The sequence below is a fragment of the Epinephelus lanceolatus genome, chromosome 24 (assembly GCF_041903045.1).
Source record: "Epinephelus lanceolatus isolate andai-2023 chromosome 24, ASM4190304v1, whole genome shotgun sequence".
NCBI lineage: Eukaryota > Metazoa > Chordata > Actinopteri > Perciformes > Serranidae > Epinephelus > Epinephelus lanceolatus.
The window spans coordinates 22,337,704-22,350,445 of record NC_135757.1 but is presented as its reverse complement, the minus strand read 5'-3'; the positions used below and the strand labels follow the sequence as shown (position 1 = coordinate 22,350,445).

The window sequence follows — 12,742 nt, the reverse complement described above, 5'->3', positions numbered from 1 at the left end:
AGCGACTCGGGGTTGTATGCCTCTGTGAACCAGTCAAGTTGCAGTTACAGTTTACATCCATGTCTGTTCAGACTCATATGTGGCCATGACAGCAGACAATGATTCAAATATGAATGATATGGCAAAGAAGATACATAATCTAAAACATGGATGCTTCACACACATCTTCAACCTGGCAGCACAGAGGATCTATACAAGCAGCACAGTTTCAAGATTAGTCACCAATTCAATATCTGACCAAATGTCTCCCCTTCCGTTCCTGAGTTATGATGTTGAGTGATGGCTGGTAAAATGTCTTTGAAGAACATTATGACGTCATAGTGTAGTTGACCTTTGACCTTTGAATACGAAATGTTAACAATTCATCATTTAATCCCACCAGACATTTGTTTGAAATTTTGTCATAACCGACCCTTTGCAGACTGGCCAAACAATAACGTAACATCAGGCAGGCTCAGACCAGGGTCTGACAACAACACAACTGTACTCCATTGACTCTACTGCAATCGTTTCACATTTCCTTCATTTTCAGGCTGTTTTGTGGATTTGGAGCTAAATGTTGCCTGGGGCACGTCGTGTATTAATGATACTCGTTACCTGGAGAGGTTGGAAAAAGATATACGTTTCTTCCCTGTTCCAAAACCAAAATCAGACCCTGAAAAGTGTAGGGTTAGCTAGCTAGCTACTGAAGATATAGCCTACTGAATGTATACACATGCTGCTTTTGCTTCTTAATGATTATAACAGTGAAACAAAGACTGACCCTGCTGTACAGGAACCAGTGAAGGGAAGCAGGGAAACTTTGCTGATGTTCAATCAGCTGTGTATCATCGCATTGTGCAAAGATGAACATTATTTTACTTCCCCTGGAGATCCCTACCCATCCAACAGCGGAGGTCCGGGCACTGGCAGCAGCACAGGGGCGAAGCCAAACACCATTCATCTGCACACACTGCGATGCCACACAGCTGGTTCAATATCAGTGAAATTCCCCTTTATATTCATTGTCTTCTGTGGCGATCAGCAGTGATGTGGTGGTTCACTTTTACACTGTGATCTGTAGCCTATAGTTCGGCTTTAGCTTCTATCTATCTTTGTCTTTTTAACCTGTTGTTGCTGCTGAGTCAGTTTGACATCCTGGATATATCCTTCAAACACAGACTGCAGACCCCTCTGCCTGCTTCTCTCTGGAATCACAATTTAATTTTTTCAAAAATATGACAATATTTCTTCAAGGAGTGCAGTTAGTTACAGTGTGGGCTCCATGCTTACTCCGACAACTAGGGATGCACCGAAATGAAAATTTGTGGCCGAAGCCGAAGCCGAATATTATTAAATGCTTGGCCGAATACCGAGTACCGAATACCGAATATCATTGTTTAGTTTTTCATTAGTTTTTGCAGATGAACCCCCTCCAGATTAGTGTTGTCACGGTACCAAAATTGGGACCCACTGTGCGATACCAATGAAAATATCATGGTTCTGAGTAGTATCACGATACCACAGCGAAAATGAGGCAGATGTGCCTTTTGTCATTTATGAAAAGATAAATCACTTTTCTATAGTACATCAATGATATTTCAATGGAATAAATTACTTATTGACTTATTCATACTTCAAAAACAGCATCAATAAGTGATTAACATAGGGGGGATCAAAATAAAATAAATAAATAAAATAAAAATCAACCAGCCACCCTCCTCCCCTGACAGTCCCTTGATCAGTAATAAACAGTCCCTAAAGTGCGGTGAGGTTTGTGGGCCGTTACTGACACAAAGAGAGAAATGTGAAAGGCTCGTTTCTCCTCTGACACATCACATACCTGTGTTCGGCTGGCTCGGCTGTTCAGGTACTTCTGGGCAGTCATGACACCAAGAAGAGGATATTATTGGAACCGACTTCTCCGTCGCCGGGTAAGCCGATGGCCGCCGTATTTGACAGGAATACATTAACGTTACTGTCTGTGTCTGTGACCCCCGTTCAACCCACAATCGGTAGGATTCGCCTTTCGTTTCTGCTGCTGGTTGAAATCTGTAGGCTGCTCGCACAGCGTGCTGAATGATTTAAGCCTATTTTGCTCGCTCAAAACTATTTTTAGTCGCAAATGCGAGTGCCGTGACGGACGGATCGCCACACTACCGACATTTTATTCCGCCCGTCATGGCACGCCATTTGATTGTGTTATCAAAACGCCGCTATTATTCGGCCTTGCTTTTAACTTATTCCACCGAATACCCAATGTGTGTGTTTTTTTGCAATATTCCGCCGAATATATTCGGTTACCGAATATTCGGTGCATCCCTAGTAAACACATAAATGAGTCACTTAGAAAAGTAAATGATTAAAAATTATGTCAGTCAAATCAGATTTTGCTGTTCAATATGAATATTCGACCATTTGTTCTGTTTTTCCATATCGTTTGAGAGTTGGAATGAGGTTCAGGGAGACGTTTAGGGTGATGGCAACATTCACATTACATAGGAAACAAGCCAAGTTAGCCCTCCTGAGATAATGCATACCAACTATGATGCTGACGGATCGGGATGGATCAGAAATGTACAACGTTTTTGCAGACATTTGATATCAAACAAAAGCTAGTGGCTGTATCATATTAAGTTTCTGTGAGCTGTAAATTCACCACTTCTAAACAGAAGGCAGCAGATAATGTTATTTTGGAGCCTGGCTGGGCAAAGCTTGTCTGCCTCCATCTCACTCAGTCTCACCCTTGGTCTGGGTCCTTAGCTCGTTACACCAGAGAGCAGTGTAAAAGTGAAGAGGGATCACTCTGCAGCTAAATCTGGGGACGGAAATGTCTCCAGATTTGCACACAGAAGTTACATGTGCTATGCTTAATCAGTCTCTGACATGAATGAAATGACAGCAACAGCACGTGTAATCCAGTGCTGCGCTTCATGTGTGGGAGACAGATCTGCTTGATTGTGTCAGGTGTGTGTTTGTTTGCTAGTCAATGTGTGAGGTGGATCATAGCGCATTGCCATTCTTGGTAGTTGGAGTCCATTGTGTGACATTGAGACAGCGCCTGGATGCAGGCAACAGGTGTTTTAAAAAAAATGTAGTGTCAACACAGACATTTCATATACAAGGTGTATATATATCTATATATATCTATATATATATATATATATATATATATCGCTCCCTCCCTCTCTCGGCCTCTCTGTCGATGCCCTGAGCATAAATAAGATTAATAGCCTAAATAAATAAAAAGATTTAAATCATTTTCCAGCACTAGATTCATTTGAAAGGTCATGGAAAACAACTTTTTAACTTCTCTGGAGCAGGTCCAAAAGCTGGACCCCCCTTCTGAATCAAGCCGTATGTGTTGCGAGATGCTACTCACCTCTGTCTACAGGAGGGATGAAGTTTTTTTTAAAAGTCTCTGTGTGTACAGCTCTCAGTACTTTTGCAGCGTCTAACTGAATCTCTGTGGTTTGGAGTTTAGTTTCTCTCCTGCATCCTGTTTTTACTTTAGATATCTTCTTTATTTTATTATTTCATGTTCGCTTTCAGCTGGGTAGAAGTTGTGCAGTTGCTGCTCTTGGAGACGAAGTCAACATTTTCTTATGTTGCTGCTTCACAATAAAACACTTTTACATACAAAATAAAGAAATTTCGAGGGACTTTTATTGTGAAGAATCTGTAGGGAAATTAAATGATTTTATCACTGAATTCGCGGAACTTTGTAAGCGCCTTTTGTTGGATAAAAACAAGTAACACCCAGGGAGGAAGAGTAAAATCAGAAATAGCCACAGTGAGATGTTGATGAAGAGCTGCAGACAACAGGCTCTTACTGCACCTCTGCGAACAGCTCACCCCCAGCAGGTAAACTTATTTTACCTGTCCTGCTTAGTGATAGAAAAACACATGCAGCAAAAATAATGGGGGACTTAGCCTGCTGCTTTTAAACCTCATCACTCAAGACAAGCCTGTTATCGGTTAAAGACGCACCTTTAAGTGGGTAGCCTTGTTGTAACGGAAATGCAAAGCTCTGCAGTGCCAGGCTGACCAGCCCAGCAGAACCAAGTAAAGCCAAATCAGGCTGCTGTAATGGAAAAAGGGTGTGAATATTTAAGGCCTATTTGTAAAGATTGACAGGTACTGTAGGAACCAGTAGGCTTGGGGCTGGGTGACAGACAGAGTAGGGAAGTGTTCAGACATAAATTATTGTGTGGGATTTACTGACAATAAGAAATATTGCCCTGTCATTATCATGTTGTGTTTTGAGTTGGTTTGTTCATGTTATTGTTGTATTAGAAGTCTGACAGAGGCCATCTGTTACACATTGGTAGAAACTTGTATCATTTCAGTCTCAGATAAACATGGCTACAGTCCGACATCACAGTCTCATGAGACAGAGTATGAAAGCCACAAGCAGTTAAAGTATTTTAGACATTGATTAGTTTCCATATTTCAGGTTGGAAATATGTCGTATTTTTAAGCTCTATTGTCTCTTCACATCATCATCATCATCATCATCATCATCATCATCATCATTAGCATCGCAGCTCCACCAGCACCAGGCAGGTGGAGCCACCCCTGGCTAATCCGCGGCATCAGGGATATTAGCAACGCCCTCAAACACACACACCCACATGCTTATTCCACATTTTGGCAATACATTAGCCCTCACTGCTCCAACCATTTAACTTGATTTCCCACTTTCCCTCTCCCAGTCCCCAGTGTCCCTCACAAATAATGAAGAGAGCTGTTGGTGCCAGGCTGTGAAAGCCAAAGCGACGGCAAGCAGCCCAAACTGAGATGTGTGGAGGGAAAGGGGAAAATTTGGGAGGACTGGAGAGGTGCGGAGAGAGGCACCTGATAAATCCCTCCGCCCTGGTTTGGAGTCCAGAGTCCTCAGGTGTGACGATGATAAAGACCCAGGAAAAATCAAAAGGATGTTTACAGGCAAGGGGAGAAATGAACACCATAAAGGCCCATAAATAATTGTTATGACAGTTATATAATTGATTAATTCTTTCCATCCTTTATTGAGCATAATACCAAACATTTTCTGTGAGAATCTGGACTGTTGATCTCACAAAACAAGACATTTTAAGATGCTCACTTAGGCTCTGGAAGATTGTGATGGACATATGTCACTTCTTCTTACATTTTGTAAAGTGAATGATTACTTCATTGGTGGAAACAGAGGTTGAAAGATGAGTCGACACTGACAGCAATCCTTAGTTGTATCTATTCATCCAACCTACAGACCAACCAACTGTTTCACCGTAACACTGACTGACATACTGATTGACACACCGAGCGACACACCGACCCACCAATCTTCCGATCAACCAACCCACTGACACACCGACTGACTGACACACCGAAACAGTGATCGACACACCTTCTGACTGAAACACTGACCGACACACCAACTGACGGACACACCTACTGTCACGTTGACTGACTGACACACCGAAACACTGACGGACACACCGACTGACTGACACACCAAAACACTGACTGACATACCCACTGTCACATCGACTGACCGACACACTGACTTACTGACACACCAAAACACTGACTGACACATGGACATGTTGACTGACACACTGACCAACTGATCCACCACCAACTGAAACAATGACACACTGAGTGACACCAACTGACTGACACACCGACTGACCGATCCACCAATTGATTGACAGACTGACCAACCGACTGACACAGACTGACACACCATGCAACACACTGATCCACCAATCTACCGATCAACCAACTGCTGCACCGACCAACCGACTCACCGACCGACTGATGCACCGACTGTCACATCGACCGACTGTCACATCGACTGACTGACACACCGACTGACCAACACACTGACTGACTGACTCACGGAAACACTGACCGATACACGGACATGCTGACTGACTCACCGATCCACCACCAACTGAAATGCTGACACACTGACCAACACATCGAAACACTGACTGACATATCAACTGTCACATCGACTGACACACGGAAACATTGACTGACACGCCACCTGACTGACATACTGAAACACTGACCGAAGCACTGACCGACACACCAAAACACTGACTGACACACCGACATGTTGACTGACACAATGACCGGGCATCCACAGCCAACTGAAACGCTGAAACACTGAGCAACACACCGACTGATTGACACACCAACTAACCGAGCCACCAATGGATTGACCGACCGTGGCTGACACACCTTGAGACACACTGATCTACCAATCTATCGATCAACCAACCGCTGCACCAATGAACTGACTCACTGACTGACTGACACACCGAAACACTGACTGACACACTGACTGATTGACACACTGACTTAATGACACACTGAGTGCATCTTGCTAACTTGGCCATTCTGGATGTCACTAACTCGGCTTCTTCTCCGGAGCCTTTGTGCTCCACTGTCTCTCAGATTAACTCATATCGCAGCGGTGCCTGGACAGCGTGACGTGTGTGGTTGTGCTGCTGCCGTGGTCCTGCCAGATGCCTCCTGCTGCTGCTGCTGCCATCATTAGTCATTAGTCATACTTCTACTGTTATTATACACATATGACTATTGTCACACATGTATACTGCCAGATATTAATACATACTTTCAACATATTGTACCACAGTAGCCAGAACTATAACTATAATATTATTACTTTCAATAATGTTGTTGTAAGCTACTGTCATTACCTGCGTGTCTCTCTCTCTCCCTCTCTCATTGTGTCATACGGATTACTGTTAATTTATTATGCTGATCTGTTCTGTACGACATCTATTGCATGTCTGTCCGTCCTGGAAGAGGGATCCCTCCTCAGTTGCTCTTCCTGAGGTTTCTACCGTTTTTTTCCCCGTTAAAGGGTTTTTTTTGGGAGTTTTTCCTTATCCGCTGCGAGGGTCATAAGGACAGAGGGATGTCGTATCCTGTAAAGCCCTGTGAGGCAAATTGTGATTTGTGATATTGGGCTTTATAAATAAAATTGATTGATTGATTGATTGACTGAGTGACCGACACAGCGACCGACTGACTGGCCAATATTAGTGGGTAGGCCACCAAGAAGGAACTTAATTATCAATCTGATGTTGTTGTGGGTGGAATTTGTTAATGAACAAAATTTTATTTAAAAAAAAAAAAAAAAAAAAATTGCATTCTGCTTGCTGGCTCGGTCACCATGACGACAGGAGAGTTCCGTGCACAGGGTTGAAACATGATGCTTCCATTATGGAACACATCAAACTTGCTAAATACTGGAACCTTTGTCATATGAGTCAGTTGACCACAGACCACAGTGTTCAGAGTCTAAGTCATGATTGTTAGATTTGGTGACAGCCTTGCTCAAACAAGTTTCCATCCATCAAGCCTCTGCAAAACAGAAAGAGGACCTGTGCTGAAGTTTCTCAGGAAATCGCAAGAGACCATGACAACACCGCTCCTGTAAGGTAGAAGCAAAAGGTGTGTCCAGTATCTGTCCAGTTGCTAAGATGGTCTCTTTCTAAAATTTCTGAGGGCAGTGAAAACAAACCAGAAATGTCCTCACCAGAAAGAAAGAGAAAGTCTCCTTGTAAAATGTCAGAAAACAGGAAGAGGATCTGTGCTGAAGTTTCTCAGGAATCCAACAGAGACCATGACAGCACCTCTCCTAAGAGGAAGAAACGGAAAGTGAACCCAATATCACCCCCGTTGCTAAAAGAGTTTCTCAGTAAAATTTTAAAGGACAGCAAAAGAGAACCCGAGATTGCCTCACTAAAAAGGAAGAGAAAGACACCCTGTGATATTTCAGAGGGAAGCGAAAGCGAACCCGAGATCTCCTCCCAACAAAGGAAGAGGAGGAGAATGATCACAGATACAGAGGAGAAAGGAGTCGACACAGTGCTGCCAAGCACCTCTGAAGAGGCTCCTTCACCTGAGAGCCAAGCCTCATCTTCAAGGAAGAAAAAGGACAAGACTAACAAAGTAACAAAGATTTGGATCATCGGGTCTAGTTACTTTCAACGGGAGGAGTCAGCGGCATATCACTACTTTGGGGAGAATTTTGGACTAAATGCCAAAGTTAAGTGGTTTGGCCAAAGAGATATGCACTGGAATGGTATCCTTCCCCGATTTTATAAAGAGCTGATAAACTATCGTAGTCCCCCGCACATTTTGGTCATCCATGTTGGTGGCGATGTGGGGTTGATTTCCACAGAGGAACTAGCACCAAAAATTGAGGAGGACTTGATGCAGCTTCATGAAGAGATTCCAGCAATGTGGATTGTGAATTCATGCATCACAATGCAGCAAGTGCAGGACTATGAACAGCCACAGGAGGCTGACGTCAACAGAGAGGCTGTCAACGAAACTATGAGAACGGCCACTGGCAACCTCGACTGTGAAGTCATTGATCATCCCTCCAAAAGTTATAATGAAATACTTCATCCAGATGGAGGACACTTCACCCTGGAGGGAAACAAGAACTTTGTGACTGGAATCCAGCTTGTCCTGACTAAGATCCTTGAGGAAACTCGCTCAAGAAATCGGCTTCATGGCTCAACAAATACATTGTGCTGATAGCTGATTTCTCCCTGTACCTGCATTGGTTTTCTTTCTTTTCTTTCTTTCCTTTGAACTTTCACCAGGTTGTTCTGGTTTCCATAACAAATACATACAGTAATTTGCACTCTGAACTGTTTGAATGTGAGTGCTTGTTCACCTATATGTCGGTTTTAACTTGATAGATAAAAATATTTGAAGAAAATAAAAGTGACTGTGTACAGTGGTGCAATGTTTGTAGTGACAAAACAGATTTCCAATTCATGATTTACAGTGGTGTTTCTAATTTAAACTTAATTTAACGTTTGACTGAGTTCATTTTCTATCCTTTCAGGTTAGCTCAGAATAGTATTTCAATCTCGCACATACTAACTGACTAACCAGTGCACTGTCTACAAAGGAAGGCAACTGTCAGAGATGACAGAGGTTTGATCACGTTATACTGTCTGAGGTGTAACAGGTGGTGTCTCCTATAGGTTTTATTTCAAAATTGCTCTAGGAAAGAGGATTAGCATACTGTTAGCATACCATTCAGTACTCTTTCTTTTGGATACGCCTGTTCCAGTTTAGCGCCGGAAGTCACGCCTCTTAAGTTATCATGTAGTCTAGGAATAAGGTGGATGCAAAGTTGTGTTTAAGAAGAATATTTTATATAATTTATACTGGATAAAAAACATGTTGCAGCCCCAGTGGCTTAAAAAACTTTCAGAGGCCATTCGCTCTCTTCAGTCACTAGGAGTTCAAGACAGAATTTATCCCCCTGCACAAAATGGACTGTCTCAAATACTTAACTGCAGTTGCATAGAAGACAGGTGATAGTTATGTAGCCAAAACATACTCACGACCAAGAGTCCACATGTTGGCAACGTAGGCATAATGGAGTCCAAAGCAGGTGCTACGTCAAAAAGGGGTGAGTATGCTGACACCAACCAATGGCATGGAAGCTTTAGTGTTCTAAGCGTCTTAAGAAGTCAGAAATATACTTGTTAACAGATCATTTTCTGTTGTCTTATTGCACATTTGACGCATGAAGACATTATACTTTTACCCGTTAAGATGAACAAATTTGACTTATCATCAGGAACTTCAAAACATTCAAAAACATTTAGAGCCCTTTTGCAATCCATTTCACTGTGCCCTCACAAAACATGTTTTGGCCATAACTCAAGAATTCATATGCTAATTGACCTTTCGCTAAGCCTCAACCCTGTGATATGGTCCATCAAGTTGTCGGTAGGGATGCACCGAATATTCGGTAACCGAATATATTCGGCCGAATATTGCAAAAAAACACACACATTGGGTATTCGGTGGAATAAGTTAAAAGCAAGGTCGAATAATAGCGGCATTTTGATAACGCAATCAAACTGTGTGCCATGACGGGCGGAATAAAATGTCGGTAGTGTGGCGATCCGTCCGTCACGGCACTCGCATTTTTGCGACTAAAAATAGTTTTGAGCGAGCAAAATAGGCTTAAATCATTCAGCACGCTGTGCGAGCAGCCTACAGATTTAACAACAAGGAAACTTAACAGCACAGACGAAAAGATATCAAACACACACACAATACTTTTTAGTAGGACAGACTCATTGTTTTGGTCTTTTTATGGCATTATGGCAGCCTGATCCTTTAAATTCAGATACATATCAGTTAAAATGCTACAATAAATCATGTTCAATTAGCATTCTTTAATGCTTACAAATCTAAACGGACTTTACACGAGTGTTCTAATATTCTGAAATATCTGAAATGGTTTTAATGCTCATTTTCCGCAGTAGCAATCCACCGGTACCAACTGCACTTTCTCACTCTTACTTGTAATGTTTACTTCAGTCATTCTGCTTTTTTCTGTTATTAACCAAGAAAAGAAAAGTTGTTGTTGTCATGTGATAACCTAATTATACTTATCTATTACTTTACAAAAATACATTTTATTCCTTCAATGTCAATTTTTTACTGTGGAACCAAAAATGGCATGGACTATCAATATTTTTCAATGTACTGTATCTAAAGCCCGGTATACACTGTGTGATTTTGGGTTGTCCCAGACGAAAGATGACCACTGTGAAAGAAATGTGGTGATATCTTTGGTCATGGCTCTAAAACAATGTTCCACAGTGAGAGAGGTTCAAGGATGGCAATTGTCACGGACAGATGACAGCTTGCCATGGAGGCAAACTGTGCTAGAAGAAATGTGTGGGACTCCAGCAAAGAGGAAAATCTTGTGGAGTTGTGGCAGCAGAAGCCTTGCCTGTATGATGCATCCTCCAGCTCTTACCATGATCGCATAAAGACAGACCAAGTATGGTATGAAATAGCGGCAGAGTTGCAGCTGCCAGGTGAGCAACCTAGCAGCCAGCAAATACACACACACACACACACACACACACACAACTTCACATTATGTAACAACGTGAACCTCTGTGTTGTGCTAATAACCCATGCAGCGTCCTTGTGCACTCAGTATGGGAAGCTGTTGCATCATATGTCATAGCCTGTGATTCAATAGGCACTGTCATCGTACAGTCTGCATACATCAAGCTTGATGTCGTACCCATGTTTATTAGATCCATGCCGCACAGTGTAACTTGCACTAAACTTGTACAACTGCTAAAATCTCACAGTCTGTAGAAGGCTTAAGATAAAAATTCCAGTATTGTGACAACGCGACTTTGCACTTATTACCTTAAGATATTCATTATTCAGAGAAGCTACAATCAGTGAAACCCAAGACAATTAAATTATGTGAAACTGTCTGAGCCAACACACTGTCAAACCCTGGCATTTTGCTCATACAACCAAAAAATTAAAAAGACTAAGAGCAGGATGAATACAAAACAAATCTACAATATTAATGATCCAGCACTTAATGTGTTCGTATTAGCTTGATGTAAATGCTAACAAACCATCTTCTCCACTGTATACTCCCAAAAACATTTGTCTTGCTTTTAGGTAATATATTTGTCTTTAATTTTCCTCAAGTATCCTTTGCAAATGTGTTACTGGTAGGTTGTCCTCGTTTAAATATCCCAACCAAAACCTTGCATCTCCACAGGCCACCTTGACTTTTGAGATGATTCTGTTAATTTTAAACAAGTTTCGTTAATTCAGACAGGAGCCACTTATCTCTCAAACTGAAGACACACAAGCCAGTGGACAAATGAAAGACACACGCTTACATCTATGTCCTCCTGGGTGAAGTTCTCGGGGTCTTCTCCCATCATGTTAGCCAGGTGCCGTTTCCCGATGTTATACTCCTCCACCTGCTTCTGGATGAACTCCATCGTGAACTTTTCCGGACCTGCAGCCGCCAGGTTCTTTTTCTGGAGGGCAGAGCTCACACATATCTGCCTGCTCAGGACCTGCAGAGGAGGGAAAGTGCGGCTAATATGAGATATATAACGTTAGCAAAATTATGCTAACTTGTTGAAAATTTGGAGCAGCACCCAGCCGAACTCTGGTTAAGGGTTCAGTCATTAAAATTAGAATGTCCCAAAGTCTATCACACCATAATAAAACTAAATGCAACGTTGGTTAACTGTAATTTCATATATCCGTCAAGCAAGTATCGGCTAACAGAAGCTGCTAGCGGATGCTAGCTCAAGGACGTCTGTGTGTGTGTGTTACAGGACATTTCCGTGCGTTCAGATTTATTTAACACACAAAGCTCTTCACTCTCTTAAAGACAAAGTTGCGCTTTACCTGTCGACTTAAATGCGACGCGACTGTGTTTAAACTCGGGCTGCAGTTCCCACATTTTACGAAAATCAATCCCACGGTTCGCACACAGGACGCCGCCATGTTGACCGACTACGATGACGTACTCGGCGGAAGTTGTTAACGTCAGAGACATGTGTCATGAAATATAGAATACAAATTAAACCTTTTTTTTTTTAAATGTAGTGAAAAATCTCAAAGCAAACATTGCTCACAACCTAGTTACTATTTTTATTTATTTTTTTATTAAAGCTGTTATTGGCCTTTCTGTCAGAGACGTAAATAAAAACGCACCAATATAAAACGTTTTCAAAGTTTTAGCCGCATCAGCGTGGTTTAATTATATTGTTTTGCTTCATTTTGAAAATCTGCAATGGAGTGCATGGTGTATTATGGCAACATGGAACTATTTATTTATGTATTCTAAAATAAATTATATTTACGTGTCTGTATGTGAATGTATATAGGCATGGCTAAATGCGCATGTATATAT

At 41.9% G+C, this 12,742-nt stretch overlaps 1 protein-coding gene across 1 annotated transcript in view; it reads right to left on the bottom strand.

Annotated features, from left to right (window-relative positions):
- The window catches only part of mrps9 (mitochondrial ribosomal protein S9), a 29,052-nt gene extending 16,689 nt beyond the window's left edge, over positions 1–12,363 (bottom strand). The window contains exons 1-2 of the mRNA XM_033616346.2: positions 12,235–12,363; positions 11,712–11,894 (exon numbers count right to left, since the gene is read on the bottom strand). Of these exons, the coding sequence (XP_033472237.1) occupies positions 11,712–11,894; positions 12,235–12,333 (282 nt within the window). The 5' untranslated portion in view covers positions 12,334–12,363. The remainder of the gene's footprint in view (positions 1–11,711; positions 11,895–12,234) is intronic.
- Positions 12,364–12,742: the final 379 nt, after the last annotated feature.